The 18,830-nt window shown below is 44.2% G+C and overlaps 1 protein-coding gene across 2 annotated transcripts in view; it reads left to right on the top strand.

The window, feature by feature from the left end:
* The first annotated feature begins 1,023 nt into the window (after positions 1-1,023).
* Positions 1,024-18,830, top strand: part of KDM1A (lysine demethylase 1A) — a 29,780-nt gene continuing 11,973 nt past the window's right edge. The window contains exons 1-9 of one of the 2 annotated variants that reach the window (XM_085208924.1): positions 1,024-1,376; positions 4,038-4,203; positions 8,816-8,875; positions 12,272-12,405; positions 14,312-14,390; positions 15,071-15,163; positions 16,007-16,113; positions 17,948-18,029; positions 18,358-18,452. In XM_085208924.1, coding sequence (XP_085065050.1) covers positions 1,104-1,376; positions 4,038-4,203; positions 8,816-8,875; positions 12,272-12,405; positions 14,312-14,390; positions 15,071-15,163; positions 16,007-16,113; positions 17,948-18,029; positions 18,358-18,452 — 1,089 coding nt within the window. In that variant the 5' untranslated portion in view covers positions 1,024-1,103. The remainder of the gene's footprint in view (positions 1,377-4,037; positions 4,204-8,815; positions 8,876-12,271; positions 12,406-14,311; positions 14,391-15,070; positions 15,164-16,006; positions 16,114-17,947; positions 18,030-18,357; positions 18,453-18,830) is intronic. The other variant, XM_085208925.1, reaches the window with a different exon arrangement.

The raw sequence follows: 18,830 nt of genomic DNA, 5'->3' as shown, positions 1-18,830 counted from the left end.
TTTGGAAAGAAAAGGGTTAACTTAAATCATAGAATGACTTGGGTTGAAGGGACCTTAACAATCATCCAGTTCCAGCCCCTCCTCATGGGCTGGGTGCCCCCCACCAGGTTGGGCTGCCCTGTGCCTCATTCATGGCCTTGGGCAACTCCAGGGATGGGGTACCCACAGCTCTGGGCAGCAGTGCCAGCACCTCACAGCCCATCGAGTAAAGAATTTGCTCCTCACATCTAACCTAAATCTCTTTTAGTTGAAAATCATTCCTCCTTGTCCTATTACTATCAGACCATGTAAAATATCACTCTCCTCCTCTTTATAAGCTTCCTTCAACTACCATAGGGCTGTAAAGACGTCTCCCAGGGCCTTCTACAAGCTGAATACCCTCAGCTCCCTCAGTCCTCCTCTGCAGGGCTGCTCTCCATCAGTTCTCTTACTCCATACACACACCTGGGACTGCCCAGAGCCAGGTGCAGCACCTTGCACTTGGCCTTGCTGAACTTCATTAAGTTCACATGGATCCACTTGTCCATGGTTCCAGGTCCCTCTGGATGGCATTTCTTCTTTCTACTGCACCACTCAGCTCGGTGCCATCAGCAAAGTGCTGAGAGTGCACTCCACCCATCATTGATGCCATTGGTAAAGATGCTGAAGATTACTGGTGCTGAGATGGAGCCCTGGGGGCCACCACTCCTCACCACCCCCACCCGCACACAGAGCCACTGACCGCAGCGCTTTGTCCACAACCACCCAACCAATTCCTTACCCACCAAACAGCCCACCCTTCAAACCCGTATCTCTCCGGCTCTGAGAGGGGGATGTGGTGCACCGCCTTGCACAACTCCTGCCAGGTGACATCGGTTGCCCTCCCTCTGTCCAGCACTGCCCCCAGGTGCCTCAGGCTCGCTCTGCCCTCGGCCGTCTCAGATCCCGCCCCTCGCGCCCCAACATGTCCTCCAACGCGCGCCGTTCCCGCCTCGCCCCGAGGCGCTCTCGCGAGGAGACCGACGCGCATGCGTGAGCTGCATCCGGCACGCGCGCCCCGGAAGTGACGTCAGGAGGCGGCGCCGTGCGCGCTCGCGGTCCCTTTGTGCGGTGCGGCAGCGGCGATGCTGGCCGGAGGAAAAAAGGCCGCAGAGGCGGCGGGCGGCGAGAGCGGGCCCGAGGCTCCGGTGCCTCCGTCCGCTGCCGTAGGAGCGCTGGGTTCTTCCGCTGAGAGCGGCGGGGCCGCGGAGCGCACTCCTCGTAAGAAGGAGCCGCCCCGGGCCTCGCCCCCGGGAGGTGCGTCCGAGCCGCCCGCCGCCCCCGCGTCCGGCGGCGAAACCACCGGCATTGCAGAGACCCCCGAGGGCCGCCGGACCAGCCGCCGTAAGCGGGCCAAGGTAGGGGCGGGCCGGGGGGCGGAGCGGGCTTCGGGCGCGGCCCACCGAGAGAGGCGGGGGGGTGCTGCGGCCGTCGGGCTGCCGGGGCATCTCTGGGGGGGGGAGGGGGGCTCTGGGGGTTCGTTTCGTGTGCGGGGCGGTGCTGCGCGTGTCCTGATTTGCGGTGTGAACGTGGGGGGGTGATCGGTGCTGTGGGGGTGCTGGTGACACTCGGCTAAACGTGAGCCAGCAGGAGTCCAGGAGCCCACGGTATCGTGGCTGTGTCAGCAGCAATGCAGCTAGCTGGAGGTGGCCGTCCCTCTGTGCTGGCACTGCTGGGGCCACATCGCAGTGCTGTGCTCAGCCTTGAGCCCTTCAGTCCAAGAAAGAGGTGGAGGGACTGGTGTGTGTGCAGAGAAGGGAAAGGAGCTGTGAGGGATCTGAAGCACAGTGCTGGGGAGCGGCTGAAGGAATGGGATGGTTCAGTCTGGAGAAGAGGAGCTCTGGGGGGATCACATCGCTCTCTATAACTGCCTGAAAGGAGGTTGCGGCAAGCAGGGATCAGATTCTGCTTTTGGTAACAGTGATAGGATGAGAGGTGATGGCCTCAAGTTGCACCATGGGGTGTCAGGTTGGGTATTAGGAACAATTTCTTCTTTGAAACAGCAGAGATGTGCTGGCACAGCTGCCCATGGAGGTGATGGCATCATGCAGGTGTTCCAGAACCATTGTGGCACTGAGGGATGCAGTCAGTGGGCATGGTGGGGCTGGACAAGGCTTTTCCAACCTTAATGACAGTGATATTAAGCTGTGAGGTGTAAGAGTCTCCAGCAGCTGCCAATAATTGCGACCTGCACTCAGTAACTCTCATTTTCTTCTGAACACAAATGAACGTATTCTTTATAAATCACTTGTACTTGGAAGCCTCATTGTGGAAGACTGTGGAAGTCTCAGGTGTGTGTAATGCTGGGAGGATTTGAGATGGAAGCTGACATGATCTCTGGGGACCCTGAGCTATGTGGTGGCAGTGGTGTGGTGTCCTGCATGGCTGTGCCCTGAAAGCAGCACCAATCTTTTGTATATAAGAACTGTCAAATAGGGTCACTCTGATGTAGTTGCAGAGAGTTTTACTTGCTTTGTTAACAGGTAGGAATTACTGCACTGTTTGGGGTATATTTTGGTGATGCTTCTCTGTGTTGGCAGTATCCATTCCCTAAAGCTGTAATGTGGTGTTCCCAGAACTGCTTCCCACTAGCACCAGGTGGCCCTGCCTTGAGTCACTGTGTGCTGTGAAATCAATGAAAGTTATCCAGGTTGATTGATAAATACACCTTGTATTTTGTTGTGCATGTTTTTTGTTGGGTTTGGCTGTGCTCTGAGTTCTGCAGGAGCTGAAGGAGGAGGAGAGGCCAGAGGGCTTTGGGGGAGAACTGCTTTCTTTTGGTTTCAAACTCCTGTGATCTGTGGGATTGCTGTGAGTTACCTTAGGATGGGAGCTCACAACAGGTCTAGTAGTGCTGTAATCACTCAATTGTGTAAAAACCAATAGTGCTGGACTGAATTGGGTGTAAAAAGTTGAAAGTGAGTGAATAACCAACTGTGCATGTTGGTGTTCTGCTGAACATATGCTTGCCTGTGTGCAGGGCTCCCTGTGCTGCTTTGAGTTGTGGCCATTACTGCCTCTCCTTAATGACACAGCTTTGATGGTAAAAGTGAAACATGTCTCATTCTGTGGTCAGAAATGCAGTTATTTTTGTTGTCACATGCTAGGGGCTGACCTGCAGGTTGCTGGGGGAACACCAGCTGCTTTCTTCTTCATTTTCTATTGACTGCCTATTTTGAGAAGCACTTGATTTTATTTCAGTAGAAATCAGGTAGCAGTAGGCAGGGAAATTTAATAGCAGTATACAGAACTTTCCTACTTTGGAAAAAATGCTTTTATTTCTCTTGGGGTTCCTGTGTTCCTTTCAGTTGGGCCATGCTTTTTTCTGAAGCTGGTAATATTTCTTTCTGCTGGAGAGCAGCTAAAGAGATGTGGGGGTTGTATCTGCCTTGTTCCTCATGTTGGGAATGGGGCAAGGTGGGACTGGAATATTTCTTCTCAGTTATTACGGGTTATTTTGTTTTGCATTATATTTTATTCTTACCACTACTTCTAGCTCTGTAAGTTATCTCTAGGGACCATAGTGTTTCTAGAGAAGTTGCAGATGTGAATGGTGCCACGGTCACTTCTAACCCTTCTAAGTTTGTGCATTGTGAAGTCTGAATGGGGAGGTGGCTGAATCCAGCAGGGAGTGCAGAACTGGGCAGATGAATCCGAGTTATGGGTTGGGCTCTTGCAGTTTGTCATCCCTGAGTTTGACAGGGAGCTGGAGACAGGGAAGTAAGCTGCAGAGGTCAAATGATGATGCTGGCTTTACAGAAACACAGAAATTGGGCTAAATATTAGGAGAAAGCTCCTACTTCTGAGGGTCAAAGACAGGTTATGTTGTGCAGGTGAAAACATGAGACTTGTGGAGCTGTTGAGGACCTGTATGATGTGATACCTGAGAGATAACTCTGGCTGAGGTAGCTCAGGCCTGTTCTGTGAGCCTGGAAGTGGTTTTGTTGCTTGCAGTGTTTGTTTTAGTGTTGGGACTTTGACAGCTTCGATGTGTTGACAGTGTGTTGTTCTTTCTGCAGGTAGAGTATAGAGAGATGGATGAGAGCCTTGCAAATCTCTCAGAAGATGAGTATTACTCCGAAGAAGAGAGAAACGCTAAAGCTGAGAAAGAGAAGAAGCTGCCACCTCCACCTCCACCTGCTCCTGCAGAAGAAGAGAATGAAAGTGAGCCCGAGGAGCCATCTGGTGAGTGAGGAGAGGTGTTCTCCTGTAGCACTGTTCAAGTCTTTTATTACCAGAGATAAGTGGTGGCCAGGTGCAGCATCACAGAACCCCTGTCTGGTTTTGAATGATTGTTCTGCACTTGTTTGATTGCTGGAAAGGAGGGTAAGAACGTGCAGGAGTAGCCTGGTGGAGATGTGCATCCATTGAATTCTAAACCAAGCTAAACATCTCATCCCAGAACCTTGTAGTCCTTACTGACTCGTCTTTGGAAGCGTATGGTCTGGAGTAGCAGCTCTTTCCCTTTAGCTGCCATACCTGTTTGTGTACCACCATTCTTACTTGAGAGGGAAGAGGTGAGGTGTACTGGGGGGTTGCTGTGCAGGAGAGCCCACTTAATTCACAGAGATTCTCATGGCTTTCAGCAATGAATCTGATCTTAATTTCTGTCTGGATGCTGTTTGTTGGATCTTCAGTGCCCTCCTCTGCCATGAGGAGTGTTGCTTGTGTTGGGAAGGTCATTCTTCATGGAGCAGCTACTGAGAATCACGGGGTTAGCAGTACCCTTCCCATTCTTTACACTGAATTTACAGCTGCCACTGCTTCGTCTCATGTTGGTGTATCACTGCAGTACCCACAAAATCACATTTTGGAGAGTTCATAGCTCATTGTGCTTGGTGATTTTAGACAATAACTGGAACCTAGGGATGTCAGCCGCTGACATAAATAACTGTTAGCCACTTTCTCTGCTGCTCTTCATGTACTTCTTTTTGACAGACAGATCTGTGCATGCAGAAATGTCAGTTTCTACTCACCGTGTCAGGAAATGCAGTAAAGGCCAGCATTGTGTTTTAGCTGTTAGAAATTGCCCCTGCAATCTCTCTCCAGATGCAGGAATGCTGCAACTCATGTGCATGACTGAAATACTTGCGAAGATGAAAAAAGCTCCCCATGCTTGTTGTAGCTGATCTATCAAAAAAATGGATTTACAGTAGGTGCAACTGAGCAGATATGAGATTTACTATTTAATATAGCCAAGACTTTGGATTTAATTCTTGAGATACTATATTAAAATAATTTCCATGTACTCCTCATGTGCCATTTTCTGCCTAGAATAGTGATTGTTGAGTTTGATTTAAGACAGAATCGCTGTGAAGGAGGAAACGGAGAAGCAGAGGCAGCGGCAGGCTGGTGGTTCTGTGCACCAGCACTCGTTCTGTGTTCAGTCACTCAGCTAAAAGCAGTTTTCCAGCAGGCTGTGTCTGCTCAGGTCATGATATTCTTCCCAGAAATCCTGCTGGGGCGCATGATAGTGTGGTGTAGGGTCAGCACATGGAAGGAAGCAGAGTGTTCCAGTGTCACTTCCTACTTGGGCTTGCTGTGATTTTTAAAGGGTCTGAAGATGTGCACATCAGTGGCTCTTTCTGTCCTTGTCTTCATTTGCTGAAGCACAGGCACCAGAGCATCAACTTGTCTACATTGGCTGTTGAAGTTTTCTGAAACTTATTATTCAAACACCACTGATAGGAAAAGGAGTGGAGTCCACTGTATGTTCTCATGTAGGAGCAGTGCTTGTAGCTGAGCTGTTCTCTCTGCCTCTTCTTTGAAGCAAAAATACAGTATTTTGATCAGAAATACAACGTAGGGCATCAATGGTAGCACAGGATTACATGATGAAATTAGGGAAGATATGGAAGTTAGCTTTCATGTTACTGTCTGTTTGTTGGCAGACCTCGGCTTCCTTCATGTGTGCAGTGTTTGAGATGATTGCTTTTTGCATAGAAAAGCCTAAATTGTACAGTCTTACAGAAGTGTAAAAGTAACAGCAGGCATTTCATTGCTCTGAAATGATAGAAAGGTGATGTTAAAAGGAAATGAAACGTGGCACTTCAGGTCATAGTGAAATGTTGCTCTAATTTGGGCTGGGTTCCATTAACGTGTTCAGCTGTGGGGAACTTGAGGTGTTGTGGGTGTACAAATCTGTGAAAGTTGCTGCATGCTACAGCAGTATTTCATCATTAACAGAAGATAATTCTCTTAAAATGTCTGCTTCTCTTTATTTGAAGAAATAGTTTGACTGTACAGAATTCCCCAATTAACTTTCAGTGCTGGATGAAGTTTGAGTTCCTGTTTGCCACTCTCCCTTTTGGCATTCAGGAGCTTGCTGCTTTTGTTTTTCCCCTGTAAGGCTCATTTTTGTTGGCCTTCACCAAATCAAATTTTCATCTTTATGCCTTCCTGAATCTCCTTTATGTGCTCCTGCCTTGTGAGCTCTGTTGCATTCTCACTTGGCAGTGTTCTCATGCCTGGCTGCTACTTTCCAAAAATGGTGCAATTCAGTGCAGTCCTGATTTCTGTAAAATGAATAGTCAGACTTAGCGGTGCTCTCTGTGCCTTTTCATCCAAATTATCTGTTTTCCTCATTCAACTCAGTGCTCATTTTTGGCCATCCTTTGCTGCTATTCATTATTTTAAAGCATTGGATGTGTTTTTGAAGTAGGCTTCTTTGCAGACCTTATTCCTGTTCAGCTCCCACTCTGTTCTGCTGCTGCCTTACCCAGCTCAGCACTCTGCTCCTGCACAACTTGTGTTCAAGTGCAGTAGTTTGCTGGATGGATCAGCAGTTTGCTTTCTGCTTTGTTCCTTAGCAGCTGGGATCTGACTTTCTCATTGGGAAGGAGGGAGAATCTGAGTCCTAGCGTGCCTTGTTTCAGTATTGCTCTGTGTAGACTCTGCATAGTGCTTAGAATTGTATCAAAGCAAGCAATAAGGTTAGTGACCTAACATTAAAAATAATTTAGCTGTTATTAACACCAAGAAAATACTGTCTTTTTTGTAATGAAACCAAGAGCAGTTTTGTTCCCTCTATTCAGTGTCCATGCTAACTCAGGGATAGTGGGTGCTGCAGGCTGATGCCAGCATCCTTCTAATTCCTTCAGCCACCGAAGGTACAAGTGTAACTTTCAGTGCAAATTTATGGCTTATGATATATTCCAAATGTTGATGTTTGACTTGTCATATTCTCTTCTTAGCGTGGAAGCAGGACCTGTAATGTTGGAATATGCTCCCTGCAAAATAAAGTACTTATGGTGCAAGTGAAGTTAGGAATTTTCTCCTGCTACTGCAGATGTGTTTGTCCAGAAAATCCCAAAGTGGGACTTCAGTCAGAACACAAATGTTTGTCTCTGAACTTCCCTGTTAGTGGACTGATGATATAAAAGTACTTTTTCTCCACTGCTGTCACTGCGTGAAAATGTGCTGCTTGTGTCAGAGCCATATTGAGCAATATGACAGGCAGTCCTTCTAAAGCTAATTCAGATTTGGAGTCCAGTACTGAAATTGAGACACTCAGTGTGCTCAGTGAGCGAGGAATTTCTGAGTTATGTTGAGACTTTTAATCATTGTAACTATTTCAGTTTTATTTGTAGATGTCCAATGTTATGGCAAAGGTATTCATCTGGATTATCAAAATATGAAAACATTTGGTTCATTAACTCCAATGAAATTCTTAAACTGTTAAGAAGTGCCCATTCCATTTGAGTCAGTGGAGGTTTGTTTGGGCTTCAGAGAACTTGCTGACTGCTGAAGCACTTGCCTTGAAGCAGCATTCATACAGGTGTTCATAGCTCAGCAGTCCTGCTGTGTTTTCCTGTTCTCCAGAGCTGATGATTTTAGACCAATATCTGAAGATTGCTTATGAGGTGGACTTGGAGCTGGCATCTCCTGTGAAGGTTAGCAGCTTGTAGGAAGGTAACTGATACTGGCTTTGTTTCTGTAGACAATGCAGCTGTACTCATCTCTGTTTTAGAAGTGCTCTGTTCCCAATTGGGTTGTAGTCGTATTCTGTGTAGTCCTAATGTAATTTTGAAACTTCTTCCAGTCTTTCAGATGAGTGCTTCTACTTTCCTCATGTTTCCAGCTCTGGATCCGTTGACAGGTTGCTATCTTTCAGTGGTGGATATTGGTGATGTTGGCAATCTGTAGTTCAGCAGTACTGGCATGTGCTTGGCTTCAGAGGTTGGTTAGTTTGTTACAGCACTGTTGGTTATCAGGGGTTCTGAAGCCAAGATAATTGTTTTGAAGCTTTCACATAAAGTTCCTTTCATCAGCCTTCAAGGAAAGGCTTACAGCACGAAAAGGAGGCTCTCTCTAAAAAAAAAAAGAGGTTCAAATTAGAGGTTTGAACTGCAGGTTCAAACTAAGAGGCTCAAGAATGGTTCAAACTATCCCCTTCTATATGAGGAGGCTCAGGAGTCTCAAGGGCAAGATTATCAAATTCTTAAGGTTCTGATGCTATCCATCTACCAGATCTTGGCAGTAAGAAGTGTAATCATTCAAATCCTAGCCATTAATGAAGTTGGTCATAAGTATTTAGCTACTAGGAATGCTACATACTGTGTGCTTCTTTATTTCCCAAACAAGTCTGATGTAAAGGATCCAGTAACACAGATTACATCTTAGAAGACCACAGAGTTTGGTGCCCCTGGACCTAGGTTCCAGGAGATGGGATTCTCAGAAAATGGGTTTAGTTAGTTGGTGACGTTTAATACCTACAACGCCAACTGCCGGGCCTTTATGTCCAGAATGGTTTAACTTATGGAGTAAGGTCCCTGAGTTCTCCTCTTTCCTTCCACAGGGCAAGCAGGAGGACTTCAAGACGACAATTCTGGAGGGTATGGAGACGGCCAAGCATCAGGTGAGGGTGGCGTTTGATGCTTGCCACTTAGGAGCAAGAGCCGCCAAGCTAGGGAGCGATGCTTGCAAGTGCGCATGGGTGTGGGTGTCCCAAAAGTAGCGAGGTGCAGGAGTTGTGTACCCACCTGTTTTTTAAAAAAAAGAAAGTGAAGGGTATTTTCAAAAAGCACTTGAGGTCTGTACCACCTCCAGAAAAGGACACTAACCTGTGTTGAAATGTCTCAGGCCGATCTCTCATCCCTCCTTTCCTCTCCATGTTCAGAGGAGTCCAAAAATGCAAAAAGATCATTCTTACATAGACAGTTTTTCCCAGTTAAAATGGCATGGGAAGCCCTGGGCTTCAGCACAAGTAGACCTTTATCTCATTTGCTGAAGAAACATAGCGTGTCTTTTTTGCCTTTTTTTTTTTTTTTTTTAAGGGGTTGAGTTTGAGATGTGTCCCAGTGGTTAGCCCAGGAGATCCATCTGTTGTGGACATCAGGAGTCTGCTTTTCAGTGGACTTGGTGGCTGGTTGCACTCAACATCTGGTCCAAGCACTGATGCCAGCAGCATGCATTTGCTGTTTAATTCACAGAATTGGTGTCTTCACTTTAAGTCCTTTGAGTGCTACTGAAAATCTTCCTCTAACTCTGCAGCTTTCACCCTCACGTGAGGTGTGAGGATTAGGGTTGTAAGCCATGGAGTCAGATGCTCCAGAACCTTATTCTGGACCTTCACGTTGCTCTTCGAAGCAAATACAAATTCAGGATGTTTGTCTGAGCATGCATCCTTGCTGTTTCTATATCAAGAAGTGTAGCTGTGTTTTGCTTTATACCACTCATGCAGATTTCTGAATGTTATAGACTGTGGACTGGAGGATGCGTTGCTTACTGAGGTAGGCATTGAGTGTTGGGAAGTTCTGCATGATTTGCATTACATACATGCTCGAGGGTGTGCTGTAGCAGTGGGCTGATCCCTTAACCAAGCGACTTCCCCTTGGAGTGTCATTCATCTGCAGATGTGTCAGTAAGTCTTTAAATGAGCAGCAGCCCTCAGCATCCCTTCTGTGGGGATAAAGATAATTAAAACTTGGGCACATTGGGTTGTTGATACGGAATGTCAGGAAGTGGTGTGTGCGTGTGAATGTGTGTGAAGAGGAGATAGCAGTCCAGGAGGAGACATGTCTGCGTTCTGTGAGAAGTGCCCCAGGGAGAGCAGTGTGCAGTTCTGAGTTTCTGTTTCTTTTACCATGTGAAATAATACAGCAGGCTGATTTACCTTTGAGCCGTGTCACTGCCAAAGGAAACACAAGGATGTTTCATTTGTTTAAGATCTGATGGTTGACTCAAAAACAAACAAACAAAACCAAACGTATCACTTCACACTTGGCTGTTTCTAAATTGTGATGTCAAATCTTGTGGCTTTTTTTTTTTTTTTTTTTTTTTTTTTTGGTAGTATAAAATATAGCAGTGCTCATCTGGAGTGATTTTAAAGTTTGGGTTGTAAGAGGTGTGGCCTTAATAAATACAAACAGCAGAGGAACCACTGTGCGGCTCTTCCTGAGGCTGTCTCGAGCAGGAGTTTCTCTGGTGTCTCAGTTACAAACGCAAAGCTTCTCAAAAAAACTGCCATGCTGCTTGAAAAGCCTGTACACTGGAGTTCTCTGCTGGCTGTCACTGCATGGCAGGCAGTGTTTCCTAAGAAGTACCCTGGGAATGCCCACTCATTTCAGCTCGAGCTCCTAGAGGGAGCTGGGTGGTTCTCAGTCTGTGGCCAATCTGTGCCCGTTGTGCTGCTGAGCCCCTGCCAGTGCTCAGCATGGAGCTGTGCCATCCTGCACCGTGCTGTCGGAGCAGTGACTTCGGTTTGCCTGTCGTGTCATGGTAGGGAGCATGGGGTTCAGCACATACATGCATTTGTAGGTGTCCATTAGTAGTGTGTTTGGTACAGGAGTGACAGGCAGCTGAAGGGCCCAGAGCTGTGTGTTACTGGAGGAGATGAAGCTAGCTCTGCTGTGTTTCTTCCCCATTGCAGACCATTGCTGTCCAGAAGCATTATTGTGTCTCAGTGTTTCCTAGTATTAATTCCACTTCCTTGCAGAGCTCTATAGACTCAGGTTTTAATTTCCTCTTGCAATTTCTTGTAAGCAATCAGAGTTTTCTTTCCTGTTGCCCATCATGCAGTTAGATCTTCTGATCTTTGCTTATGAATGGATTTATTTTTTTTTCACAATCATTCTCTTCCTTAATTTTTTTCTTGTAAGAAATGCTTGGAAGCTGTGCATGGCTGCACCAGAACAAAGAGAATTCCTGCTTTTCCCCAGGACAGCACTTGCATGTGGACTTCAGGCTCAAAAAGAAGCATCTTTGTTAGTGGAACACATGCTGCAAGCTGATACATTTTTTGATACTCATTACAATTTTCAACAATTCCACTTTCAGCACATAGTCTTAACCTTGCTGCATTGCCCGTGTTCTTCCCTTCCTTGGGGTGTATTGCTTTGTATCTTTTGAGACCTCACTTCTGTCTTATTCTCAAGTCAGCTCCTAGGACATCTGAGGTTCATAGTGCTCAAATTTGACATCTCAGCGTTTTGTTCTCCTTGCCATGCCTGCAGGGTTCCCTCTCTGCACTCCCTTTGTGCTGTAGCACTTCCTACAGCTGTGCCTTGGTTTGCTGCTTTATATGATGTCCTAATGAGGTTGAGGCATGTGGGGCACATAGCTGCACGAGAAGTTCCCTGTAGGTATCTGGGTGCCTTTATGAACAAAGTCTTCCCCGTATCTCCTGTTTAACATTGTTCTTTTACACACGGAGCCTTTCTAAGGAAGAGACCCAAATCTGCTGTACATGAACTAGGGAGGTGGTGTAAGTAGGATTGCATTTCATTGCAGTGCATATTATGGGTATGTAAAAATGGAAAAGAAAAAGCTAAGGCACAGTCTTCTACCTTAAGGAGGAGAAGCTCAGTGCAAATATCACCCTTGGAAAGCAGGTGAGAGGGGCCATTGTGCTCATATGGCATGGGCCTTTTGGATTGGAATGGCTCCAAAATGTTTCTCATATTCTGACAAAGTGGGAGCTGCTCAGATGAAGGGCAGCACCTGAAGCAGTTGTGATCTACAGATATTCTGCTGGATTTGCGTTCTGCTGCCCTCCTTATTGCTCAAATTGCTCTTTGCAGTAGCGCAGCTTTTTTGTTAGCTCCAGATGATGCCTATAATTCAAAGAACTGTTGACTTGGAAAGCTGCATGCCTTCCAGAAATAAAGGAAGAATAAGCAAAAGCTTGTCCTGAAATGAGCCACTGTGTCACCTCGTGGTTGCTCTACGTGCATTCAGTAGAAGTGCAGGGCCAAAAACATTCCTGTAGCAGTTCCATTGCAGTGCTTGGAGACAACTTGTTTTTTTATTGTAGGTGTGGAGGGTGCAGCTTTCCAGAGTAGACTTCCACATGACCGTATGACATCTCAAGAAGCTGCCTGCTTCCCTGATATAATCAGTGGGCCACAGCAGACTCAGAAGGTGTTTCTGTACATCAGGAACCGCACCGTAAGTGTATTGTAACAGTATTGATCACAAAGATGTAGGCCACTTTTGTACCAGAGTATCTTGCAACCAGTTTTGGTGGTTACTGTGTCATATCATTAGTAGATCTTTGCTTTTGTGGTGGTGGTGTTTCATTTCTCGCATCCTGTCGTGCTCTAAGGAACAAATTACCCAATTCTTGATTAAAGCTGTGCTCTGAAGCTGTGTAATAATCTGCAGTATTCAAATGTCATTGGCAACCTCAAAACTATGAGGATTCTGCCAATACAGCTTTTTTAAGGAAACAAGTAGAAAATTGGAACACATGTTCTAGTGTTAGCATGCAGATTAAAAATATCTCTGTAGAACACTTGAGAACATGATATATTATTGCATAGAATAAGGCAAAAACTCTCAGCTTGTATTGCTTTTTACTTACTGTTCAGTTGCTGCATATAGACATCATCAGTCATGTGGTTTATTCTCAGAATACTTGTTCTGGTTCGATTTCCTAAAAGAAATTGCTCCACTGAAAAATTAAAGTCTGCTTGAGAATGTTTGTAGCACCTCTGCCCAATTCAGAACTTCCATGCAACTTAAAAACGTCAAAGGGAGGAGTGAGATTTTAATAATTCATTGGGGAATTCATTCACTTGGGATTTAAACCTGAACAAAACTGGAATGGTAGTACTGTGTTTCTGAGGATGATGCTCTTTTAATGTGGGCAGATGATGATAGGACAAAGGGGGCAGCAGAGGTGCTTAGGGAACTTTCTAGGCAGGATTTCCTTTCTAAAGGGGGTTTGAGTGGATCTTCTCCAGCTGGGAAATAACTCCCCAGCTTAGGGGTAACACAGTTGAAATTCATTTGAAGTAACAGTAAACTAATGTGAGTAAGTAAAGTAATTGTATGTATGTGTACATAGAGATTGGCATGTAAAAACAGATTGTTGGCTTTGAATTCTTCCAGCTGAGAATGAAACCTTAGAATTGAATGGTACAGAAGTGGCACGTAGCACTATGAAGTGGTTTGTTCCACGATCAAAAAGAATGTTAAAAATTACTTGGAAATAAGCAGAATATACTAAAGGAGAATTTGCCTCAGTTGGCCTCCCAGATTATATGGAAATTCTTTCCTCTTTGTCATGCTTGTGTGATATCCATTGTATGTTATCAGTGAGGAGCTGAGGCATTTCAGTTGTGTAATTGTAGAGAAAAACCCAAGGAAATAACCAAAGAAATCACTAGTTTTGGAATGTGAAATGACGTGGATATGCTGTGTGAGCTACACATTGCACAGCAAAATGTTATATATAAACTCAGCTTTGTTTTTGGAGTGCAACTCTCCTAAATGTGGATAATGCCTTTTAATTGTAGGCTTTTACTTTTGGTCAGCCCTGCAGTGCTCAGACAATTGGACTCAATTATCTTTAGGTCCCTTCACCCATTCTGTTCTATTCCCTGCATGTACATGGGCAGTGTATTCCGTGGATATTGTCTTAGTAAAGATGGGTTAGGTGATTAAGAGACTTCATTAGATAGCAAATACTTCTATAACCTTGACAAAGACCATGTGAAATTTGATGCAGCAGAGTCAGATGCGGGCTCATATTGCATGCCTAGTTAAAATATGGCACATCGTATTTGCCATGCAAGCTGTATGGATAAGCAGTCTTTCCATGTATGTTTTCTTTTATGTGTGATTAGGAGGTCACTAATTTGATGCATTGACATGTACTTTAAATGGGATAGGAGAGTAAAATTGATTGTATTGTTCATTAAAGAACGCTGGAAGGTGAAGTTTCTTGTAATGAATGCAGCACTGCAGAGAGTGACTGTTACAGCATTTACTCTCCTATCAGTATTTGGTTACAAACACATGGAAAACACCTCCTTTGTATTGCTTAATAATGTGTCTTACTGTTTAACAGCTGCAGCTCTGGTTGGATAACCCAAAGATTCAGTTGACATTTGAGGCAACCATCCAGCAATTAGAAGCACCTTACAATAGTAAGTCAAGTCTTTTCCTGCCAAAACCATACTGTATGTACTGTTGCTGTTTTTCAGTTTTGGGAAAAAGCTCTTCCAAATCAAGAGAGGACTTCAGATAAGTCCTTCTGTTAGTGTGGAGTGAATGCTTGATGAACATTCAGGTGCAAAGCAGCATATTGCAGCATGCTCATGTCATGAGTTGATAAGAGTTTGTTCCCTTAGTAAAGAAATCTTATCTATAGCAGAATTCATGTAAGTTGGTAAGTAGATGAGTTGGTAAAGAAGTTTCTTGCAAATGAATTCACCTGCAGCTTTTAAGGTTTGCTACAACTTCATGGGGATTTGAAAGTCTGAGAGTTTCTCATTCATGAGCTTTAAGAAGTTGCATCAGTCAGTGGCCATAACAAAAGAAGGCAATACAAGAGCAAGGAGTTACTGCTTGCTAAATTTCAGTCGAGGTGGTGTCCTATGCTTCATAAATGGAAGAGATAAATAAGAGCATTTTATGTTCTGTACTACTTTTCAGGCAACATTTGTAACTGCTGTACAGCATGGAAAACAATTTGTGGTTTCCAGAAAGATATTAACTTCAGATATGTCCTTCAGGAAGGCGTATTTCTCAGTAGAGCAGCAGTGAATGCTGTTAGTTCTGTGCTGCTGAAGATACAGAATAACTTAAAATGATGACAATTTTGCAGGTGATACAGTGCTCGTTCACAGGGTGCACAGCTATCTGGAGCGGCATGGGCTGATCAACTTTGGCATCTACAAGAGAGTGAAGCCTCTTCCAAGTAAGCAACTTGAAAGCTGTTTCTAGTTGCAGGGTTTCTTTTTGTTTCTGTTTATTATTCTACAATTTACTAGGGCAAATCTTGGAGCACCTTTATTTTTAGGTTTCTGGTACTTTGACAGTAGGAAAGGCTGGAAAGCCATTGATGCATTAAGTTAAGCACTCTTAAGAGGGCAAAATCTTTGTAAAGCAGTGGCTGCAGAATGAAACTTGCAGAAAGCGTAGTGGCAGTTGACAGGTTCCCAATTAATGACTGGTGGGAGATGATCACAGAGGAAATTAAATGCACTTTCATTAGAAGAGATTTTATGTCAACTGTACCTCACATCTAACATAACAGTAGTTGTATGAAGTTTTATTGATCCTGTGATAACTGACTTTAATGGTCAGAAACTTCTCAAGTCTTAACCATAGGTAAGTGTTCCTGTATTATAAGGGATGAGTGAAAGATGCTGATGAGTACTGATCCAGCTCCAAAGCTTTCCAGGTTTTATTCTTTTGGGTCCAGAGGAAATAAAACTATGATACATTGTCTCACTGTAATTAATAAGAATCAGATTCTTCAAGCAATTTTCCTCTACAGGAATTTCTTTCCTTCCTTCATAGATAAGCTGTTGGCCAACTTTTAATTCTCATTAAGAATATATTTGTTTTGTTTTGCTGTTATCATATTACGTACATACATATTTCAGTTTTCTCTGTGGTTAATTGTAAGAAGTTTGTGTTGTCTGAACTGGTGATGAGAAGGAAGCTGTTTTCATTCCTGGTATCTTAGACACAACTGCTCATGTTGTGGTTCACTTCCACATCCTATAACTTATTATTTTTTTTTTCCTTTGTTTAGCCAAGAAGACTGGGAAGGTGATCATCATTGGTTCTGGTGTGTCTGGGTTGGCAGCAGCTCGCCAGTTGCAGAGTTTTGGGATGGATGTCACAGTTCTGGAAGCCAGGGTATGAATTTCTGTGCTGTTTTACTTTGATACTGAATCATAAGCAGGAAGGCACTTGACACAGTGACTGGAAGCATCTCTGCAGTGTGCCCAGAGGTGGGTGCACTTGGCAGCCAGCTGGGGTGTGTTGGAGTTCTGATCTTGTCTCACTGGGAACAGTACCTGTTCTCCTTGGGAATGGATGAATGCTGTGTCAGGGAGCAGTGCACAGTGAGGTGCTCACCACCAGTAATGCCTGGAATCTTCATTTGGTGATTAAAAACAGATATTTAGTGATTAAGAACTGATATACTGGAAAGTAGAATGCAAGTCTGCATCTCAAAGAGCTCGCCCATAGGTCAGAATCATTGTCTGGAATTGCAGAGTGTAGTCAAGCAAGATTTCTTTCTTGCTCTTTTGTATTCTGCATTAATCTTTCCTTATTGATTACCATGTGCTTAAGGCTTATATTGTAAAGTTATATAGAGCTCGATTTCACAGAGGGTGGTGAGGCACTGGAACAAGTTGCCAATGAGGCTGTGGATGCCCCATCCCTGGAGGCATTCAAGGCCAGGCTGGATGTGGCTCTGGGCAGCCTGGTCTGGTGATTGGCTGCACATGGCAGGGGGTTGGAACAAGATGATCATTGTGGTCCTTTTCAGCCCAGGCCATTCTGTGATTCTACGATTTTCCTGTTGCCTTAACGAGCCGAACATTCCTTCAGTAACAAACACATTTCTTTTTTAAGCAGTTGTAAGTAGAATCTCCTTAATTTGAAATTGAAAATCATTTTTTCCACCTGATTAAACACTTGGAAACAGCTTGATGCTAATCTTAAATAAAACAAATTAAGCTGTTTGTAGATGTGCTTCTGACACTCTTTTAGCACAGAGTGCATGTGAGGCTTTCTTTACTGGAGCAATGCTTCAGACCTTCCTTTGTGCTACCTGTCCTGAGAGGTGCTGTGTGGCTGTTTAATGCTGCCTGGTGGTTCCTTGCATTATGACTTCAGTGATTCAGGTGTAGCTTCTTCGTGTCCACTCACTTTCTGCAGCTGTTAGGTTATTAGTAGTGTTTACACACTTCTGAATTTCTGGTTGGGTGTTGAAAAACTGAAACGTACAGTGTTATGTGAATTAGTAGCATGGGATATTTGCACCATGTTCGTTGATCTTTTTCTTGGGTAGCATCCTGCTAGCTGCACTGGGAATAGGAAAAGGGGTTTTTTAATTGTGGTTTTCTTTTGGTTTGTCTGTTTGTTTGTTTTTCCCACTTCTGTGTTTAATATGGCAGGAAGAGAATCGTCACTCTTAAGTTAACATATCAAGAATCAAAACCTTTTTTCCCCATTTCCAATGTGGGCTGCTGATTTGTGGTTGTCTTCTGGGTTTATAGCTGTGTCTGCTGAGGAGAATAATTGAAAAATTGTTCAGTGGCCTTTTCTAACACTAAAATTATTTCTCTTAAGCACGCACAAATCGTTTCCAGTATTGGAGTTGTTGTGGTAGGAAGTAGTAGGAGGCAATGTATAACGTAGAACATAATCTGCCTGTGGGCAATGAAGGATTTTTCTTACAGTCACAGTAAGTCCTACTGTAGGTGCAGCTAAATTTATCCAAATCTACATGGACTACTTTTTAATTAATGCAATTTTAATGTTTTATCCTTTTAATTTAGGGAAATTATTTGCCAAAATTAATTTGCAGAGCTTCTTTACAAAAAGGAATCTACGTTCTGTTCCCTGAACCTTTGCCTGTGAGAATGCTGAGCCTATGTTATGTCACGTTTGTGATGACTTTTAAGTGAGATGTGATGCTGAACGTTACCAGAGCTGTAATCTGTTGTGTTTTTAAAAGGACCGAGTGGGAGGAAGAGTTGCTACCTTTCGTAAAGGGAACTACGTGGCTGATTTGGGAGCAATGGTGGTAACAGGACTTGGTGAGTTTTACAAAATAAAAAGAAATTGGGGGAGAGAATGTTGCAGGTCACTATATTAAAAAGAAATAGGAGGCTTTATACCGTTTTCTTTCCTGGCCAAAGTAATTGTGTGTGTTTGATTATTAAGAACAAGGTGTTCTGGTTTGGCCTCTTCAGTAGTTACCATTTTGTGGCAGTGGATTTTCATAATCTTCAGAAGCTCCTGAAGTTAATGTGTAGCTGTGGAAGCTTTTTTTTTTTGTCTCTAAAATAGCTTTTAGTGTGAAATCCTTAATTAATTGCAGATAGACATCTCAGGAGTACTCTAACTCCCAAAAATGCTTTCCAGGAGGAAATCCCATGGCTGTGGTCAGCAAACAAGTGAACATGGAGTTGGCTAAGATCAAACAGAAGTGCCCACTGTATGAAGCAAATGGACAAGCTGTAAGTCTGATGCTGGTTCCATATAAATAGTATCTCCAGTGTATTTGTTATCAGCCTACTGATGTAGCACAAAGCAGCATCCAGGAAGAGAGGAAGGGAGTAGTGAACATGCCTGTCTACTTCAGGCTTATCTGTAGTCATTCTTCTAAAACCTATTTCTTCCATACAGATTTTTATTTGAGATTTCAGATCTTGTATGGAAGCTAAGCTCCTGTTTGTTCCTCCCAAAGTAACTGATTTTTTTCCTCAGGCAGTTGACACCTCACTCCCTCTTTGAAAGGATTGTCTGCTGTGCTGAGTCCCTTTGCACATTCACAGCATGGTTAAGCTTGGATGGGATCTCTCCAGGCCACCTGGCCCGGTCCCCTGTCCCAGCAG

This window comes from Meleagris gallopavo, chromosome 25 (genome assembly GCF_905368555.1).
Source record: "Meleagris gallopavo chromosome 25, MGAL_WU_HG_1.1, whole genome shotgun sequence".
In the NCBI taxonomy this organism is placed as follows: domain Eukaryota; kingdom Metazoa; phylum Chordata; class Aves; order Galliformes; family Phasianidae; genus Meleagris; species Meleagris gallopavo.
This window is presented reverse-complemented; position numbering and strand designations above follow the sequence as displayed.